This window comes from Enhydra lutris, unplaced genomic scaffold (genome assembly GCF_002288905.1).
Source record: "Enhydra lutris kenyoni isolate GAN:26980312 unplaced genomic scaffold, ASM228890v2 scaffoldscaffold2, whole genome shotgun sequence".
In the NCBI taxonomy this organism is placed as follows: Eukaryota; Metazoa; Chordata; class Mammalia; order Carnivora; family Mustelidae; genus Enhydra; species Enhydra lutris.
Window position 1 is genome coordinate 66275733 of NW_019154086.1, and position 22095 is coordinate 66297827.

At 39.1% G+C, this 22095-nt stretch overlaps 1 protein-coding gene across 1 annotated transcript; it reads right to left on the reverse strand.

The window, feature by feature from the left end:
• Positions 1 to 6791: 6791 nt before the first annotated feature.
• LOC111152062 (leukemia NUP98 fusion partner 1) lies at positions 6792 to 21243 on the reverse strand. The gene is given in 5 exon segments (XM_022510350.1): positions 6792 to 7267; positions 11688 to 11918; positions 19697 to 19885; positions 21125 to 21189; positions 21192 to 21243. Coding segments are annotated over 5 exon segments (687 nt in total). The 3' UTR covers positions 6792 to 7117.
• Positions 21244 to 22095: the final 852 nt, after the last annotated feature.

A 22095-nucleotide genomic window follows, 5' to 3' on the forward strand; every position in this document is an offset into this window, starting at 1 on the left:
TATAGCAGAATGCAAACCCTGGTAGTAGGTCAGGCCCTATCCTCCCCCTCAGTGGTGGCAAATAACAGTCAAACAGCACCAGATAATAGCTTGATGTCATCTTTACATGTGCGAAAAAGAATCATACTGCATTAAAAGACCACATAAGGGATGCCTGGGTGGCTCAGTTGGTTAAGCGGCTGCCTTCGGCTCAGGTCATGATCCCAGCGTCCCGGGATCGAGTCCCACATCGGGCTCCTTGCTCGGCAGGGAGCCTGCTTCTCCCTCTGCCTCTGCCTGCCTCTCTGTCTGCCTGAGCTCACTCACTCTCTCTCCCTCTGTCCCTGACAAATAAATAAATAAAATCTTAAAAAAAAAAAAAATACATAAATGTGCCAATCAAAAATGGGTGAAGGTACAAGTTGTATGAAAATTGAAAATTTTCACTCAACATCACTTAGTATCAGGAAAATGCAAATCAAAACCACAATGAAAGTGGTCCACTTTTTTACACCATACACAAAAATAAATTCAAAAGGAATGAAAGACCTAAATGTGAGATAGGAAACCATCAAAATCCTAGAGGGAACAAAGGCAGCAACCTCTCTGACCTTGGTTGTGGCAACTTCTTACTAGACACGTCTCTGGAGGCAAGGGAATCAAAAGCAAAGAAAGAACTATTAGGACTTCATCAAGATAAAAAGCTTCTGCACAGCAAAGGAAACAATCAACAAAACTAAAAGGCAACCTTTGGAATGGGAGAAGATATTTAGAAATGACACATCTGATGAAAGGTTAGTATCCAAAAATCTATAAAGAACTTAACAAACTCAACACACACACACACATACACATAAAGACACACACACACACAAATCCAGTAAAGAAATGAGCAGAAGAGGGGCGCCTGGGTGGCTCAGTGGGTTGGGGCCTCTGCCTTCGGCTCAGGTCATGGTCCCGGGGTCCTGGGATCGAGCCCCGCATCGGGCTCTCTGCTCGGCGGGGAGCCTGCTTCCCTTCCTCTCTCTGCCTGCCTCTCTGCCTACCTGTGATTCCTCTCTCTGCCTGCCTCTCTGCCTACCTGTGATCTCTGTCTGTCAAATAAATAAATGAAATCTTTAAAAAAAAAAAAAAAAGAAATGAGCAGAAGATACAAATAGACATTTTCCAAAGAAGACACATGAAAAATACTCAACATCACTCATCATCAGGGAAATACAAATCAAAACTACAATGAGATACCACCTCACACCTGTCAGAATGGCTAAAATGAGTAACACAGGAGACAACATGTGTTGACAAGGATGCAGAGAAGAAGGAACCCTTATGGACTATTGATGGGAATGCAATCTGGTACAGCCACTGTGGAAAACAGTATGTATGTTCCTCAAAAAATTAAAAATAGAACTACCATATGATCCAGTAATTGCACTATCAGGTATTTACCAGAGAACACAAAAATTCAAAAGGATATATGCACCCCAATGTTTATTGCAGCATTACTTAGAATAACAAAAGTATGGAAACAGCCCAAGTGTCCACTGATAGATGAATGGATAAAGAATATGTGGTGGATATATATACATATACATATAATTTCTATACAGCCATAGAAAAGAATGAAATATTGCCATTTGCAACAACATGGTTGGAGCTAGAGAGTCTAATGCTAAGCAAAATAAGTCAGTCAGAGAAAGACAAATACCATACGACTTCACTCATATGTGGAATTTAAGAAACAAAACAAACAAAGGGAAAAAAGAAAAAAACTAAAAAAATAGACTCTTAACTGAAGAGAACAGATGGTTACCAGAGGGCAGGGGGATGGCAGGAGATGGGTGAAATAGGTGAAGGGGATTAAAGTGTACACTTATCTTGATGAACACCAGAACAGAACAGAATTGTTGAATCATTCTATTAATTAATTTAACATTGTATATTAACTATACTGGAATAAAGATGAAATTTTTAAAAAGAAAATTGAAAAAATACAAACCAAATATAATTGCTACTTTACTTTTCCCTCAGTTTTCCTCTTCCTTTTTTTTCTTTCCCTTTTCCTTCTTTTCACTCTCTATGACAAAGTTACTTTGTGCCTTACATAAGCAACAAATCATAGTTTAGGACTAGAGTTTGCGGAGATATTATTTACAAAATGGAGACTCTGGCTGTCCTTGGGCATTGGAAAATGGGCAGAGGAGCTGAATAGACATTTTCTCCAAGAAGACATACAGATTCCGACAGACACATGAAAATATATTCAACATCACTAATCATCAGGGAAATAGAAATCAAACCACAATGAGATGTCACCACATATGTGTCAGAATGGCTATTATCAAAAGACAAAAAATAACAAGTGTTGGTGAGGATGTGGAGAAAAGAGAACAATTGTGCACTGTTGGTGGGAATGTAAATTGGTGCAGCCACTACAGTAAACAGCATGGAGATCCCACAAAGAATTAAAAACAGAACTAGCATACGATCCAGCTAGACATCTATCTGAAGAAAACAGAAGCACTAATTCAAAAAGGAATTGTATCCCTGTGTTCCTCGCAGCATTACTTACAATAGCCAAGATACAGAACAAACTAAGTGTTAACCAGTGGATAAATGGGTTAAGAAGATGTGGTGTATATATACAATGGAATGTTATTCAGGCACAAAAAAATGGAAATCTTGCCATCCACAACAATATGAATAGAACTTGAGGGCATTATGCTAAGTGAATAGTAAGTGAAGCAGAGAAAGACAAATACTGTATGATTTCACTTACATGTGAAATCCAAAAAACAAAACAAATGAACAAATAAAACAAAACTCATAGATACAGGGAATAGATCAACTGTTGCCTGAAAGGAGGGGAGATAAAGGAGTAAAATGAGTGAAGGGGGTCAAGAGGTACAAACTCCCAGTCATTAAATAAGTCATATGAATGTCATGTACAGCATGGTGACTATAGTCAATAACATTGTTTCATATTTGAAAGTTGCTAAAAGAATAGGTCTTAAAAGTTCTCATCATATAGGTCTGCAAGGAAAACTTTCTCAAACATACTAATTTTGCCTTAAGTAATTTCAAAAAAGGATCCATACTGGGGTACATGGGTGGATCAGTCAGTTAAGTACCCAACTCTTGATCTCAGCTTGGGTCTTCAGCCCAGGTCTTGATCTCAGGGTCATGAGTTCAAACCCTACATTGGGCTTCATGCTGGGCATAGAGCCTACTTAAAAAAATTTTTTTAAAGGATCCATACTAAGAAGGAAGGACTTGTATGAATTGTGGAAGTAGTTAAGAAATGCCATGCTTCAGAGCATTGTTGAGGAGTAAAGAAGAGGGATTGATGATTGGTGGTAATAGTTCCATGGGTGTACACATATGTCCAAACTCATCAAATTCTGTACATTAAATCTGTGCAGTTTGGGGATATCAATGATACCAAAATGGGAAGTTGGGTTGGGGTTTTTTCTTTTGTTTTTATTTTATTTTATTTTATTTTTTCAGTGTTCCAAGATTCATTGTTTTAATCCTCCTTTGGTCCCGTCCATGTTGATACAAAAGTTGGATATTCATCCTTTCTGATGGAGGCATAATACTCCATCGTATGTATGGATCATATCTTCTTTATACATTCATCTGTTGAAAGGCATCTTCGCTCTTCCCACAGTTAGGCAACTGTGGCCATTGCTGCTATGAACATTGGGGTACAGATGGCCCTTCTTTTCACTACAACTGTATCTTTGGAGTAAATACCACATAGTGCAATTGCAGGGTCATAGGGTAGCTCTATTTTGAATTTCTTAAGGAATCTCCATACTGTTTTCCAAAGTGGCTGCACCAACTTGCATTTCCACCAATAGTGTAAGAGGGTTCCCCTTCTCCACATCCTCTCCAACACTTGTTGTTTAATGTCTTGTTAATTTTGGCCATTCTAACTGGTGTAAGTTGGTATCTTAATGTGGTTTTGATTTGAATCTCCCTGATAGCTAATGATTATGCAAACTCTCTCTCTCTCTTTGCAGATGACATGATACTTTATATGGAAAACCCAAAAGACTCCACCCCCAAACTACTAGAACTCATACAGCAATTCAGTAATGTGGCAGGATACAAAATCAATGTACAGAAATCAGTTGCTTTCTTATACACTAACAATGAAAATATAGAAAGGGAAGTTAGAGAATCAATTCCATTTACTATAGCACCAAGAACCATAAGGTACCTGGGAATAAACCTAACCAAAGAGGTAAAGGATCTGTACTCAAGGAACTACAGAACACTCATGAAAGAAATTGAAGAAGACACAAAAAGATGGAAAAGCATTCCATGCTCATGGATCAGAAGAATAAATATTGTTAAAATGTCTATACTGCCCAGAGAAATCAATACTTTCAATGCCATCCCAATCAAAATTCCACCAGCATTTTTCAGAATGCTCGAACAAACAATCCTAAAATTTGTATGGAACCAGAAGAGACCCCGAATTGTTAAGGAAATGTTGAAAAAGAAAAACAAAATGGGGACATCATGTTGTCTGGTTTCAAGCTTTACTACAAAGATGTGATCACCAAGACAGCATGGTACTGGCATAAAAACAGAAACATAGACCAGTGAAACAGAGTAGAGAGTCCAGATATGGACCTGCAACTGTATGATCAAATAATCTTCAACAAAGCAGGAAAAATATACAGTGGAAAAAAGACAGTCTCTTCAATAAATGGTGCTGGGAAAACTGGATAGCTATGTGTAGAAGAATGAAACTCGACCATTCTCTTACACCATACACAAAGATAAACTCAAAATGGATAAAAGACTTCAACGTGAGGGGGTGCCTGGGTGGCTCAGTGGGTTAAAGCCTCTGCCTTTAGCTCGGGTCATGATCCCAGGGTCCTGGAATCGAGCCACGCATCGGGCTCTCTGTTCCACGGGGAGCCTGCTTCATCCTCTCTCTGTCTGCCTGCCTCTCTGCCTACTTGTGATCTCTGTCTGTCAAGTAAATAAATAAAATCTTAAAAAAAAAAAAGACTTCAACGTGAGGCAGGAATCTATCAAAATCCTAGAGGAGAACATAGGCAGTAACCTCTTCGACATTGGTCACAGCAACTTCTTTTAAGACATGTCTCCAAAGGCAAAGGAAACAAAAGCAAAAATGAACTTTTGGGACTTCATCAAGATCAAAAGCTTCTGCACAGCAAAGGAAATAGTCAACAAAACAAAGAGGCACCCACAGAATGGGAGAAGATATTCACAAATGACACTACAGATGAAGGGCTGATATCCAAGATCTATAAAGAACTCCTCAAACTCAACACTTAAAAAACAGGTAATCACATCAAAAAATGAGAAGACATGAACAGACATTTCTCCAAGGAAGACATACAAATGGCTAACAGACACTTCTTTTGTTTTTACTTTATTTTATTTATTTGAGAGAGACAGTGAGCAAGAGAGAGAGAGAGCACAAGCTGGAGTGAGGCAGAGGGAAAGAGATGTGGGACTCCATCCAAGGATCCTGGGATTATGACCTGAGATGCTTAACCGAGTGAGCCACCCAGGTTTTTTTTAAAGGAAAAAAATGCTCTCATCAAAAAACAAAACATTGTAACTATGTGTGATGTTGGATGTTAATGAGACTTACTGTGGTGATCATTTCACGAAGTATACAAAAATCAAATCATTATGTTGTACTCCTGAAACTAATAGGATGTTAAATGTCAGTTATACTCCAATATAAAAAAAAAGAATAAATAGGGAGAGTTCTAGTATCTTTTCTTCTAGAAAAGAAAAATAGTGATAGCATATGGCTTCAATGTGTTAATTAACCTGATTGTGGTAATCATTTCACAAAGCATAATGTGTCAAATCATCATGTTTGTACAATTTAAAACACAATTTTGTCAATTATATCTCAATAAAGCTGAAAATTGGGGGAAAAAAGTACTCACCTCAGCAATATATATGCTAAAATTGGAATGATACAGAGATTAGCATGGCCTCTACACAAGGATGACACGTAAATTCAGGAAGCACTCCATCTTTTTAAATAAGTCATAGGATATAAGGTAAGCTTGGTGACTATAGTTAGTAATAATGTATTGTATATTTGCAGGTTACTAAAAGAGTATATCTTAAAAGTTCTGATCATAAGAAAAAATTTGTAATTGTATGATAATGGATGTTAACTAGACTTATTGTGGTGATAATTTCATGATCTATTAAAAATATGAAATCATTACGTTGTACACCTGAAACTAATATAGTGTTATATGTCAGTTATGTCTCAATATAAAATTTAAAATAAGAAATAAGAATATGGTCACATAAAGTTAAAACCCAGAGCATAAAGCTGACCTCAGGGAATCAGTCTCCAACCACATAATCAAAATCATAAGCTACTCCCAGCTCCTGCTTTTCTCATTCACATCCACTCATTCCATGCACATCTCTCTCTCTCTCTCTCTCTCTCTCTCTGTCTCTCTCTCACACACACACACACACACACACACACACACACACACCAAGTTAGGAGCCTGGGCTAAAGGGAAATGAAAGTCCTGCCTCAGGTTAGAGGCATGAGTTGGAATGAACCGGGCTCTGGCCCTAACTCTGCCACCTCATCAATGAATTTCCAGATGATCTAAATTTCCATTTTCTCAGCTAGCAAGTGAAGATAATAGGTCCCACCTCAGAGTAGTGAGGATTATTTTAGGTAAGAACTCAGCATAGTGTTTGGCACGTTAATTACCAGTTCCCCTTAGATGACGGCCGTTAGACACACTTACATAATTCTGATAAAGAAGTAAACTTAGAGGCACATCAATGACTTTTATTTAAACTTATTTGCAAGGTTGATGCAGAAGAAGAGTTAGTGAAGATGCGTTGGGGGCTCTTTAAATATCTTTCTTTACATTTTTAAGAATCACTTCTTCTATTAAAATACATTTTATTTTCTTTATTCCCATAAAAGGACCACATAGCAGATCACACTCTCAACTAAGATATCAGAAGCAGTGGGAGTCAGGTGCAAGTCATCCTGGGGAGCCCTGCACCAATGGACCACTGCAGTCACTCAGCATTTGCGGACACTCCTTCACAAGTGCCACCAAAACCTGGCATCTGGAGACATGATGTGGAAACACTATTTGGACTCTCTTTCAACCAAGGTGGGCATGTGTGCTTCTCCGTGTTCTTCCTTCCTAGAGTTCCTTCTTTCCTCCACTTTCTTTCGAGATTTTATCTCCATCCTCAGGCATTCCCTTTCGTTCCTCTCCTTCCTGCTCTCAGGTCCCTGAAAGGGAAAGGTCAGAGAAAGGGTAGAAGTGTGCTGACAGCTGACAATGAGCCACATTTCTCCTAACTCTCAGAAATGAAGAAAGCCCTGGTCATTCAGTAGATTTCCACATCTTAATTTCTCATAATAAATTTAGCAGAAGCCCAAGGGTGTTGCTAAAGGTTTTAGTCATAAATAAAAGGAATGGGGCCTCGGGTGTTAGCACAACCATAGACACCCATGGTCTATGGTTGAAACTCGACCTGTATACAACTCTGACCTATAGAGGGATGTGATTTCACAGTACAATATAATTAATAGTCTCCTGGTGCTTTCTGAAAAGGAATATGGCAAGTGAATCATATATGGGATGATTCTAACCTTCCAGTGTCTACTTCTTTAAATTACATTAACAATAGGGTTTGCATTAAGTTCTAAGGTGAGGGCTATGTGAAGAACAAAGTGTTGAGGAAATGATATCCAGGCACATTAACGTTCCCCAGCTGGTTGCTCAGGGGTCCACATTCACTGATTTATTGAACACATACTACTGTTCTAAGATTAAGAGATACAGCACTAACTAAAGAAACCCTACTTCTTCAATATTACCCCTGCGTCAAGAGTGATAGACAGTAAGTCTAAAAGGAAACAAGAAAATCACAGATAGTGATAAGTGCGATGATAATGAGCAAACAGGGTGATATGTTAGGGAAGTACAGGGTGGGAAGGAGGAAGGTTTCTTTCATTTCCATGGTCCAGGAGTGTCTTTCGAAGGAATTACTGACTAAAAGATGGCATTGATAAATGTGGTGATGGCATCTACTTACACTTCTATTTTTAAAAATAAACAAATAATCTTGGCCACTCTAACTGGTGGAAGGTGGTATCACGCCTCCATCAAAAAGAATGAATACCCAACTTTTGCATCAACATGGATGGGACTGGAAGAGAGTATGTTGAATGAAATAAGTCAAGCAGAGAGTCAATTATCATATGGTTTCACTTACTTGTGGAGCATAAGGAATATCACAGAGGACATTGGGAGATGGAGAGGAGAAGTGAGTTGGGGGAAATTGGAGGGGGAGACAAACCATGAGAGACTGTGGACTCTGAAAAACAAACTGAGGGTTTTGGAGGGGAGGGGTGGGGATTGGGTGAGCCTGGTGGTGGGTATTAAGGAGGGTATTAAGTATTGCATGGAGCACTGGGTGTGGTTGCATAAACAATGAATCTTGGAACACTGAAAAAATTAAATTAAATTAAAAAATAAAAAATAATAAACAGATAACATCATGACTCTCCCGCTCTTCCATTTGAACTGGAAACCCTGGGGAACACCTGAGCGTCTGTCAAATGAATATGCCTGGGATGCATGCCAGTCAGAGGAACCACCTCAGGACTCAATCCCACAGGCTGAGGTAGGAGGGTGTCTGGTTCCTGTGGTCGTGTCAGCTACTCTTCAGTGCTAAATTGTTTTGATACCTAGATAGTTTCATTTCTATCTATAATGGTCTGGTGGCCAAAGTCAAAAAGTGAAACAAATGATGAAGCTGAGATGCAGGTTAAGAGAAACTTAAAAACTATAGTTGTTCTGGGACGCCTGGGTGGCTCAGTTGGTTAAGCAGCTGCCTTCGGCTCAGGTCATGATCCCAGCGTCCTGGGATCGAGTCCCGCATCGGGCTCCTTGCTCAGCGGGGAGCCTGCTTCTCCCTCTGCCTCTGCCTGCCATTCTGTCTGCCTGTGCTTGCTCTCTCTCCCTCTCTCTCTCTCTGACAAATAAATAAATAAAATCTTTTAAAAAAAAACAACTATAGTTGTTCTGTAAATGTGCCTCCAGATTATTCTCATTAAACCTAGCAGTCGTATTAGATCTTGAATGCTTATAAGAGCAATATAAAAAAGAGAAACTATAATAAGAGAAAAAATAAGAGAAACTATAAAATAAAGTGATGGCTTTTCCCTTATTGAGAAGAAAGACTATCTGAGAAATGCTTGTGAACAATGAATTGGAATCTTTTTTCTTCTCTCATTGCTTATAAACAAAATGTAAAAATTATCAAAATAAGACTATCGAAGTTTTCAGTAACAAAACGAAAGAATTTGATGTTATTGGTCATGATCAGTTCACGAAACTAGCTTCTGTATCTTTTTGATGTTTACACATTACTCAACATTTGGTCCCCAGCCAAAATAGAAATCAGTTTTAGATTTGCTGATCAACCACACTTTTAGTGTAGTTAGCTTTAGAAAAGTATGTCAATTGTTAAATAAGAACAAGTTTTAAACTGTATGTATATTCTAAATTTTTAATTTTACATAATGATAAAATTTATAAAACTTAAAACTGTTATAAAATATTTAAAAAGTTATTTATTCCATTGTTTACATAGGTAATATGAAAAAAATTAAATGATTTTGTAAATTCCTAGCAGGTTTCTGGTTATTATATGGAACTGTGAAAAGAGTTTTTGAGTCAAAAATTTGAAAATGCTGTCTTGATTGCCTTGGTACTCAAAAGAAAGAGCTTGGGAAATGAAATACTAGCTAACATTTGATATTTTAGGGATAATGTGATGAGTATCCCCTTAAATAAGAGAACTGATTTCATGTTTATACACTGTTAGGGCTTATAATATTAGCAAATGGTATCGTGTAAGCAGTTACATAAGATATGTTATTATATGAAATTTTTTCTGAGGACATCAGAATCAACAAAGAACAGTTCAGATTAAAATTCTTTTCAAAAGACACTTATATCATAACTTATTCCAGAAAAAACTTATGGCCAATATATCTCCTGATTAATATAATTAGTGACTTGATCATGTAATTTATTCTAAAACAGGAATTCTTGCACTCCTCTTAAATTCCTACTGGAAGTTCATAATCTAAATCTAATCACAAGGAAATGTCAGCTAAACCCAAATGAGGCATCACTTTAAAAGATATCTGGCCTGTATTCTTCAAATGTCAGTGTCATGAAAGACAAGAAAAGACTGTTCCAGAATAAAATCAGTTAGATTATTTTATTCTTGTCTTTATTTAAGACAAGAAAGACTGTTCCTGAATAAAATCAGTTAGAGGGATGTGAAAATTGGTTGCAACACACAATCTGGAATTTCACTGTAGAGAATATTGTTGAGGCAACTGGCAAAATATGAACAAAATCAATAAATTAGAGACAAAATTATTGTATCAGTATTAATTTCCTGAGTTTCTCTTATGATCAGGTGAAGAGAGCAGCCCCCTGAAGGGAAACCATACACAGTGTCACTCTCTGATGAAAGTGAGGTGCCACCTAGAAGCCAAGGATGCATGGTGACAGTCCCAACAGCCATCACTGCTAAGCAGAAAGCATTGTGTTCAGATGGGCAATGAGGTAGGAAGCAGCCACATGTCTTCCTCTGTATGTTCACAGAGCAAAGCTCAAGAACCAGGTGGCAATACTCCTGGTCACTTATTCATTCTGCCTACTGCATGGCAGAGACATGTAATTATTCCAAAATAAAACAAAACTGGGGGAAAAAAACCCAGAAAAAAAGAAGTTATTTTGCTCAACGTGACTCAGTGAACATGTTGTGGAGTTCAAAAACTATCCCCAACTTAATTGATCTCTAGTTTATTACTTTATGTAACAAATTTAGCATTATCAATGGAATTTCTACTCTTCCCCGTGTCATGCCTATCTCTGCTTTGTGCTTCACTTAAACTCCCATAGGCCCCTGTGAAATGCCTGGACACCTCCTACTTTTGGATACTTACTGATGTTTAGAGAATTCCTTCTGCATATTTTTTAGAAGTACAGGGGAGTGTGCCTGGGGGGCTCAGTCAGTTAAGCATCTACCTGTAGCTCAGGTCATGATCTCTGGGTCCTGGGATCAAGTCCCACATCAGGCTCCCGGCTCAGCAGGGAATCTGCTCCTCCCTCGCCCTCTGAACTTCCCCCGGCTTGTTCTCTCTCACTCTCTTTCTCTCTCTCTCTCTCTCGATCTCTCTTTCTCTCAAATAAATAAATAAAATCTTAAAAAAAAAAAAGTACAGGGGAACAGACCACCATCATACACTATATACTCCTAGATTAGATATGAAAAGACAGCACAATTGGGATAGTTTTTTCCTTCTTCAAATAGTGAAAGAAGAACAAGTCACAATTATTTATAAGACTGACAAAAATAGTCTCAAAGAAGCAGAGGACCTCAGTAACAAAAACATTCCACCTATGGTCCTCTGGTAATTCGTCCTACACCAGCTATCTCCAATAAAAATAATGAAGAAAATTTATATACATCTGAGCTATCTAAAACAGTCATTTTTCAAAGACTTCATCACTAGACTATAAACGAAGAAGTTAGATCTATCCTCCTCAAACTTGGGGAGGATGAACCCTTCTGGTTTCCTTTTCTAAAGTGGTTAAATATTCAATAACTCCATTACATACCAAAGAGACGGAGCGTTTGGTTCTAAAGCATAGTTTCTGTTCAAAGGACTCTGAAAATGCTTGAATTTTGGACTGAGATCTTCCTTTTGATTCCAGTGCCTCCTTGAATGACTCATCTGCTGAGCATTTTCTGTAATCCAGCATGTGGGTATGGCATTGAAATCCCTGGTCCTCATGAGAATGTCTTCTGGGATGGCTGTCAGACGATGTGATTCTAGGAAGCGCAGGAAACTGGGAATACAGAATGCAAATTTTGCAGTATAAAGAGACAGTATAATATTAACACAGGGACAAAATATCCATAAATAACCAACTAAGCAAATCTCATGTTGAACTGAAATTTTATCTTTTTGATCAGTAGGACCTTCCTCCTACAATGAAGTAGAGTTAAAACATTAACCAGAACATCCCAAGACTAGCTTTGTTCATCTTCTATCATTAAGGTAGAATAATGAAGCATTCCAAGCCTTAAATTGATATGTAAAATAAATCCCAAAATTATAAAAAAAAAAAAAAACTACAGTGAAGACATAAATGTTAAAGAAATAATGCAAAGGTGAGTATTTATGTGACTTCTATATGAAGAACGAATTTTTAAGCAAAAGAGCAGTGAGAAAAGTCATAAGGAAAAAAATCAATTTAACCACATAAAAATAAAGCCAATGTGTATCATAAATAATATAAACAAAATCAATGGTAGATTTAAAAACTTTAAAAAATATTTGCTACATGTTAGTAATGTTTAATAGATCTCCTGAAAATAAATAAGTATAACTCACATGCATACAGGCAAACAGAGAGATCATATAATACAATCACAATGTTAAAATCTCTCCTGGAAAATAATCAAAGGATAGACCCCCTTAGAGAAGCCAATCTTGAAACATTGTCTCAATTTCTCTCACTTCCCAACCCACTCCAATATAACTTTTGCATGCAAGACTGGTTTTGGTCAGGATATTGATCTTAATAATGTTTCCAAATTCTGCCCACTTTTGGTTTTGAATCATTCCATAGAATTCAATCCAGTAGCCCATATGGCCCTCCCGGAAACAATCTTTCCTTGTCTTCTACCACTGCAACCTCAAGGGTGATCTTTCTGCCACTGTGTTTTAGACATTTTTGCTCACTTCTCCAGCTAACAGCTCATAACTGCTGGAGTTCCTCCAGGTTCTAAACTAGTCTTCCTTCCCTTCCTTTCCTTTCTCACATGACACCGCCTCCCTAAATATCTCATCTTCAGGCTTTAATTTCTAGCTATCATCTGATTTCCTAATTTATATTGTTAGCCAGACATCTCCTCTAAGTTTCTTCCCCCTCAAGTTCTCCCGTAGTATCCCACTGGCACTCAATCTGACTTGTGCAAATCTGAACTCACACCTCTCCTCCTCAAAACTTCTCCCCACGTGTCCCCTAACTTAGAAGATGACAGACCATTCACTCACTCAGACCTGTAACTCAGGAGTCACTCTTCACAATCTCTTGCCGAGTCAGTAGATTCCATCTCTCAAACGTCTCTCAAAAACTATCCACTCTTGGGGCGCCTGCGTGGTTCAGTGGGTTAAAGCCTCTGCCTTCAGCTCGGGTCATGATCTCAGGGTCCTGGGATGGGGTCCCGCATCAGGCTCTCTGCTCAGCAGGGAGCCTGCTTCCTCCTCTCTCTCTCTCTCTCTCTCTCTCTCTGCCTGCCTCTCTGCCTACTTGTGATCTCTGTCAAATAAATAAATAAATAAATAAATAAAAATTAAAAAAAAAAAAACTATCCACTCTTTTCCAGCATCACTGTTACTACCGTAATCCAAGCCACCCAGGTAATCTTTCACCCATATGATAGAAGCAGCCTCCCCGTAGTGGATACCCTACCTCCACTCTTACCATTTGTTTTGTCATTCCCACAGCAGCCAGGGTAGTTAGAACACCAACCAAGTCACATCTGATCATGTTTTCTTTTATACCTCTTCTTGCCCCACCCACCCTTTCAGGGATGGCCTCACTGGTTAGTCATTTCCTCCAGCTCACTTGCTCCTCCCCAAAACAGGCACCTTCACAGGGGGTCCTCTCTGCTCATGACCGTTCACCACCCTACCCCTTTACCCCATGAAATGGTGAATCATGTTTTAGTCATTCTGTACTTTCACAGAAACCCTTCCCTACCACCCTGGGTGGTTCTGGTCCCGGTTCAATGCCCTGCTGGGGTCTTGTACTTCTCCTTTATGATATTTAGCACAATCATGATCAATATTTTGGGTAATTTTATTACATGTCTCTCCTCCATTAGACTATATGCCCCATCACATCAAGGGCTATGTTTCATTCTCTGCTAGAACCCCAGTATGCAGCACTCTGCCCTATTCATAACATGAGTTCATTAAATATATACTAGATGAGGGGCACCTGGCTGGCTCAGTCAGAAGAGCATGTGACTCTTGATCTTGGAGGTGTGAGTCTGAGCCGCATGTCAGGTGTAGAGATTATTTAAAAATATATATGATGGGGGCGCCTGGGTGGCTCAGTGGGTTAAGCTGCTGCCTTCGGCTCAGGTCATGATCTCAGGGTCCTGGGATCGAGCCCCGCATCGGGCTCTCTGCTCAGCAGGGAGCCTGCTTCCTCCTGTCTCTCTGCCTGCCTCTCTGCCTGCTTGTGATCTCTCTCTGTCAAATAAATAAATAAAATCTTTAATATATATATATATATATATATGATGAACAAATGTATAAAGAATAAAAGAAAAAGAAATAACAGCTGGTAAAAATTGTTTATGCTTAACTAATAGTCAAAAATTATGGAAAATGAAATAATACACAATTTTATCTTTCAGTTTAGCAAAAAAAAAAAAAATGTTATTTAATGGCACTGGCAAGAGTGCAGGGAGATATACACTGTCTTCCTTGCTGGTAGGACTACAAATACACACATCCCTCCTAGAAAGCTGTTGGTGATATGTGTCAGAGGACTCAAATTATTCCCCTCCTTGGATCCGTCCCTTTCACGTTATTATTTACTAAATTGTGTCCCCCTGCCCCAAATTCATATGTTGAAGTTTTATGTGAGAATGTCAGATTATGACTGTATTTGGAGATAGGGCCTCTAACAATTAAGTTAAAATGATATTATGGTGGGTCCCACTGGTGTGACTGGTGCCCTTATAAGTGAAAGAACTTTGCATACACAGAGAGAAACCAGGAATATGCTCCCACAGAGGAAGACCATGTGAGGACCAGCAAGAAGGTGACCATCTGTAAGCCAAGGAGAGAGGCCTCAGAGAAAACAAACCTCAGACTTCTAACCTCCAGAAGTGTGAGAAAATAAATTTCTGCTGTTGAAGTCACCCAGTCTGTGGTGTTTTGTTACGGCAGCCCAAGCAAACTAACACACATACCTAGAAACTTTCCCTCAAACAATAATAAAAAATATGGTTAAAGATTTGTAAAGCTACTAAAAGATAGTAGGTAAATTTGTATATATTATTCCATTTATTATATGTAAGACATGGTACTTGGTGCTTTGGACAAATTGGGAGACAAACAGGCACAGCATCCCCCTCTTGGAGATTATGTTGGGAGACAAACATTAAACAAAGAGGGCATATGTCTACCGCTTTGGCCAAGTGCTATAAAGGGAAAGTTCAAGATACACAGAGAGACTATAACAAGGTAAAATTATGTATGTTCCAGTGGATGTTGGCGTGACTAGGAGGATAAGGGGAGACTTTTGTGAAGGTGTGATGATGAAGATACAATCTGAAGGATGAGCAGGGTTAATCCGGGAACAGGGAACACTGTTCTGCCTCAGGACAAGCCCCATATGTTCTGAGGCCCTGCCACAGAAGAGCTTGCTGGAGTGGAAGGAAATGAAGCCTTCTGAGCGTGAGCATCTGCGGGGAGGGAGGGATGGGTGGGACTTGAAGTAGGGTAGTATCAAAAGATGGGCAATCTTAAAACATACCCAAATGTTTTGAAAGGTTTTCTTTGTCCTGTGGAATTGTTTTTTTTTTTTTTTAGTACTTTTTTTATCTAAACAGGGGTATTTTTTTATCAGGAAAAAAGGGGTGCTTTCAAAAATTGAGACAGACACAGAAGGACAAATACTGAATGATTGCACTTACATGAGGTATCTAAAATCGTCAGACCCAAAATGAAAGACTTTTTGTAGTAATTAACTGAAGCGTCATCTGGAAAAAAATTTCTGACTTTCAACACTTCCAACACGTGACAATAAGAAGCATAGGTGCTTATTAGGTACCAGGCAATGTCCTAATGACATTAGATAAATTACTCATTGAATCTTCATTATACCCTTAAGCAGTATCTGCTATTACCATCAATCCCCTTAACATACGGGGAAACTGAGGCAGAGGGAGGTAAGTAACTCAATCAGTTATGCTGCTAGTGGTAGACCCTGGAAGGCTGCATCTGAAGCCCTCCCTTCACACTTCTTAGCCACCCTACTCGGCTGCCTTCCCAGCGATTCCTCTACAACTAGTAGAAGACAGAAAACAAATCCATAGAACATTATGCTAAAAGTCCTTCCACAGAGTTGTCACTGTTGCCTGAAACTATCACTAGTTTTGGGGTGCCTGAGTGGCTCAGTTGATTAAGTGTCTGCCCTTGGCTCAGGTCATGATCCCAGCATCCTGGGATGGAGCCCCACATTGGGGATGGGGTGGGCTCCCTGCTCAGCTGGGAGTCTGCTTCTCTCTCTCCCTCTGCTGCTCCCCCTGCTTGTGCTCGCTTTCTCTCTCTCTCTTTCTCTCTCTCTCTCATTCTCTCTCAAATGAATAAATAAAATCTTAAAAAAAAAAAAACTACTATCACCAGTTTCACATCAGGGATTAAGGCATTGTCTTCTATTGAAATTAAATAAAAACTTAATCTGAAAAACAAGAAACTACATTAGTCATGAAGTTAGATTTTTTTTAATTTACTTTAAATCAGCAGTCACAGATTATTATAATGAGTCTTGCCAAAAAGTAGTGTTCTCTGAGAAGGACCAAGTTCTACCCCTTGCCTGCCTTGTTCTTTCTGCCAGATTTGTATTTTCCACTAGACTGGAAGTTCCACAAGCATAGAGATCATGTATGTCTTCTTGTACCCTCTACATGCCTTGCGTAAGTGATGCCTGTCACATAGTAGGTGGTCAATAAATATAGTCAATGAATCAAGGCTCCATCACTTTGCAGGAATCATCACGAGGCTAAAAGCCATATTAGAAACCACATTCAAATGGAAAAGGAAGGGAAAGTTCTTCTCTTCCTATGCATGTAATATGGATGGATATAGGTTCTTAATAGGTTGTGAGAGGGAAGAGCCTCAGCTGGAAGCAGTGGGGAGAGAAGAAAAGAGACAAGGCTGAAAGTAAGCTTTTCTTTTTAAGTCATTGATTGAACTTAAAGCAAAACACACACAATGAAAACCTAATTGTTCTCTGATCTCTAAAGTAAGAAAAATCTGAGCACATTCTAGACTTAGAAAAGTACCCAACACAGGCTCTTGTCATGAATATATGGCGTTTTGTGACTGGAGCTGGACATTCAGACCCTGACTATCTCCCAGGACTCTGCCCACATTGCCCTGGGTCTCCTGCTCTGTGTTCTGCACTCACACGGTCTCTACTCTGTTCAGTCAGTTGCTCATTTTTATTCCATGCTTCATCTCCTCAAATAAACACATACTTTCTGCAGGTGGTCTGATAACTGTGGAATTCACTGTTGACTTAGAGAATCTAAACAGGTTAATTCAGGCAAATGCCCGAAGCTAGTATGAGCAGGAAGAGATATATGGACACTGTTTAGAAATGCATTACATAACAAATTCTGCTGGTCCCAATAGTTTAAGGCAAACAACACTGCAACCTAAAACTGGATTCCCTGAAAAGGGTGGATTATCTCAGTTTTACAGGTATAATAGATGCTAAGATGTATTCAACAAAACTGTCTTTTATTAGTCATTTGTTTTTGTTTCATGTTTTGTTTTCATATTTTCAACAGTTCCAAAGGACTGTAGAGATAAATAGCAAATCACAATTTTTCTCTTTGTTTCTCCCTGGTTCTCACTATCTGGAAACTGGAAACTAACTGTACTCCTGGTTCACACACTGTGAATACCTCATTTGAAGTGGAACATAAGAGATTAAAATGAGAGCGTGATAAACAGCTGTTTATTTACAACAGAATCATGGATAGTTAAGAGTTAGAAGAGCTCCCGGACATCATCCAGTACCCCCTCTTCTTTTTTACATAAGGAACCTGAAGCTCAAAGACCTGTTGAAACTTTCCCTTTGTCCCTCAGTATGCATTTGCTAAGAAATCTATTTTCAAGGGGTGCCTGTGTGGCTCAGTCACTAAGCATCTGCCTTTGGCTCAAGTCATGATCTCAGGGTCCTGGGATGGAGCCCCACATCGAGCTCCCTGCTTAGTAGGAAGCCTGCTTCTCCTTCTTCTGCTTCCCCTGCTTGTGTTCCCTCTCTCACTGTCTCTCTCTTTGTCAAATAAATAAATAAAATCTATAGAAGGCACGTATTGCATGGAGCACTGTGTATGGTGCATAAACAATGAATTCTGGAACACTGAAAAGAGATTTAAAAAAAATTTTTTTAAATAAATAAAATCTAAAAAAAAAAGAAGTCTATCTTCAAATATTTGTGTCTTAAAGAGGTCTCATTCCTCAAATTTGCTGGTCACTGAAATTAAAAAAAGATTTCCATACCTACCATAATATCCCTCACAAGCATTATGCTTCTAGGAACTCTGAGGCTAAAACGGAAATAAAATAACACTGTCCCAAAACATACTGGTTCTGGGGTTGACAGAAGCAGAAGGTTGGGGAGACATTCTCTACAGCTAGAATCCTAAGGGACTTGTGGAAAAGAAAAGCTACATTCTCACTTTTCTTTTTTTAAAGGTTTTATTTATTTATTTGTCAGAGAGAGAGAGAGAGAGAGCGAGAGGGAGCACAAGCAGGGGGAGAAGCAGAGGGAGAAGCAGGCTCCCCACAAAGCAAGGAGCCCGATGCGGGACTCAATCAGGTCCTGAGACCATGACCTGAGCTGAAGCCAGATGTTTAACTGACTGAGCCACCCAGGCATCCCTATATTCTTGCTTTTTTATTTACTATTCTATTATAGTAAATGACTGTGAAGCAGAGAGAACCAGGGCCTGTCCCTGCCGCTGAGTCCTCACCTGGCCAGCCCCTCCCGTTCAGCCATTAGAATCTTCCTCCTGCTTGCATCTTGCTCCCTAGACACTGGGTACTCTGCCTCCCTGTGGAAAAGTAGTACTGAGGACAGAAAAATGTTGGTTTCCTCTCCCCTCGGGAAACCAAAGGGGAACCAGAAGAAAAAGTGTATCAAATTTATCAAAGGGGCACCTGAGTGGCTCAGTGGGTTAAAGCCTCTGCCTTCAGCTCAGGTCATGATCACAGGGTTCTGGGATGGAGCCCCGCATCGGGCTCTCTGCTCAGCAGGGAGTCTGCTTCCCTACCTCTCTCTCTCTGCCTGCCTCTCTGCCTACTTGTGATCTCTGTCTTTCAAATAAATAAAAATTAAAAAAAATTATCAAAGGTAATGATTTATTATGTGGAATCCCCACGGGAGGGGCTGATTTGAGGTCATCAAATTACGGAGCTATTTTCAGTATTCCAAAGAGAGTATTGGAAATCACACATTGATCCACACCTGATGCTAAACAGACTAATTTATAACATCAAGTGTCTTTCCTTTGACTCAAATCCTATTAACCCTCAGGAGGATTGCCTCAGGTTTATCAGGAACTCTGAATAGTAGTTAAAGAGATCTTAAGCTACTAAAAATGAAGAAATCTTTGCCTACTAAATGAAAATCAGGTCCCAGGAGGACAAGATAAAACAATAAAAAGGACTCTTGTGGGTATAAAAAGGTTTAGAAGTATTGATTTTGAACCAAAGATTTTACACCAAAGGCCTCTTCAAAAATTATCTAATAGAAATCCCCCTCCCCTAGTCCGGCTCTCCCCTGGTTCTCTGATCATAACTCACTGGGCAGGGCAGGGAGGTTTTCCTGTGAGTAGCATCTTTTGGCCCATGATGGTCCCGGAGTCCTCTCTCGTTCTCTTCTATCCAGCTGTGACCCCAGAAGCTGCTCATCCATTTGGCAAAAGACACATCATCGTCGTCATCATCTTTGTGCTCCATGTGTAGGTGATTTAAGTTGTCGAAGGCCTGTCCCTAAATTTGAGAAAGAGCAATATCCTCTGACAGAGCTGACTTGATGAGACCCAGGATCTCCCCCAAAAGCCAAAATGAAACTGTTATTTTCAAATGCTCTCCGCTAATGGGATCCTTAAGGGAGAAAGATTTACTAAACAACCACTTCACCATCAGGCAGCCTCGGGAATGTCTATTTATAAATTGTACAGCCCACATTCCCTCCCCTCCCCCTGTCTTTTTAAATTGAGGCTTTTTAATCCTTCCATGGCTGGGGCTTGCGCCTCCAAGCCTGAGGGTGGGAAGCACACTCCACTGCCTGGTTTTCCCTGTGCTTTGCTGCCGATGGCATGTGGTCGCATCTCCAGCTGTCCATGATGATGGAGCATGACCCTTATAATGTGCCTGTCTGCTCCAGGATAGCTCTGAAATGGGGCCACTTACAAGGGACAGACTGACTACAGCCTGCAAGATGGCCAGCTATTGGTATGTTGTATCTATTGCCAGATACTCCCCTAATAAATGACATTGATTTTGAAACAAAAATCCAGCTCCTGTGTTTAAGGGAGCAGTTTTTTTTTGTTGATGTATTATTTATATCTGTAATAAACAGTACATCTGTAATGTACAAACCTTAAGCGTATAGTCTGATGAATTTTTACATACATGTACCAGTACATAACCACCACCATGCAGGTGAAGACTAAAACATTTTTGGCACCCCCCACTGGTTCCCTTTATTCTTCTTCCAATCCATCCTCTCTCTCCAAAAGGTTATGACTTCTGGCCACTGTCACTATAGATTAATGTTGCCTGTTTTCGAACTTTCTTTCAATGGAATTATACAGAATGCAGTATTTTGTGTCATTCAACATTTCATCAGTGAGATTTATCCCTATTTTTGTGCAAACAGTAGTTCATACTTTATGATACTACACTGTATGACTGACTATCCCACATTTAAAAAAATTCAGTCTACTACTGATGGTCATTTGGGGCTGTCATTTGGGTTGTTTCCAGGTGGGGTATTATAAATAAAGCTTCTATTACCATTATAGTCCTTATTTTCTAGTGAGCATTTTTTTGAGATAACAGGACTAATGAATTTATTAAGCTCTTCCTTTCTGCCAGGTATGAAGTCAAATATTTTACCTCTGCTATTTTCATTATAACAACACTGTGACATTATAACAAATCTGTGGAGATTTGTATCACAATTTATAGATAAGGACATTGAGATTCCAATAGATGGCCACTTGCCTGATGTGAAATTACTACTAAGCAGCACAGCCAAATCTGAAGCAAGGAGTAGAATAATGAAGTCAGACTCTTCCCACCATTCCAGCAGTATTCCAAGAAACCTTTGATAAAGCTTGCATTCTTAGATGGAGGTATTCCTGACCATTTTCTATATGAAAATTCTTCCTTGAGCTACAAAAAGGTGGGCTTAATAATTGTGACCAGTGTTTGTAGAGCATCATACCACAATTTCTAAGTTACTAAGGAAAGTAACCAAAGCATAAAATAGCTTGCAACATTTTTATTTCTTGTCTAAATAGTGAGACATGAGGGCTTGTTACTTTGTAATATTTTTATTACAGAATGCAGAAAGTCTGCTTCTCAATGACCCACATGAGAAAGGAAAAGTTATAACTATAACCGTATGTCACCACTGTTGGAGGTCTGTTATTAAAGAAAGAAAGGTAACTCCTCTTGGGGAAGCAGGACCAGGTATGTCCACAAAACTTAACAATAGATAAACCTCTTCTTTTCTATTCCTCTTAAGACAGAAATGTCTTTTCTTCCAATTTCAGAAACAAAAACAAATAAATCTATGATCAGGGGATGGAAAAACCAGAACAGGTCATACCTAATTGTTGCTTAGAAGTATTTTGAAGAAAATACAACTTATTTTCAAACCTCTTTGAGTGACATTTATCTCTTGGAGTTCTGAATCTTTCTTTTAAGGTCTTATAGACAGAAGCTATTTAAATATGGGAAAATGTGCATATATAAATATGGAATTGGCTCATGTAATTATAGAGACTGATAAACTTCACGATATGCCATCTGCAAACTAGAAACCCAAAAAAACCAGTGGTGTAATTCAGTCCAAGTCCAAAGGCCTAATAACTAGGGAAGCTAATGGTGTAAATCCCAGTCCAAGGGCAGAAGAAGTTGAGATGAGATATCCCACCATAAGCAGTGAGGCAGGGCAAATTCCTCCTTCT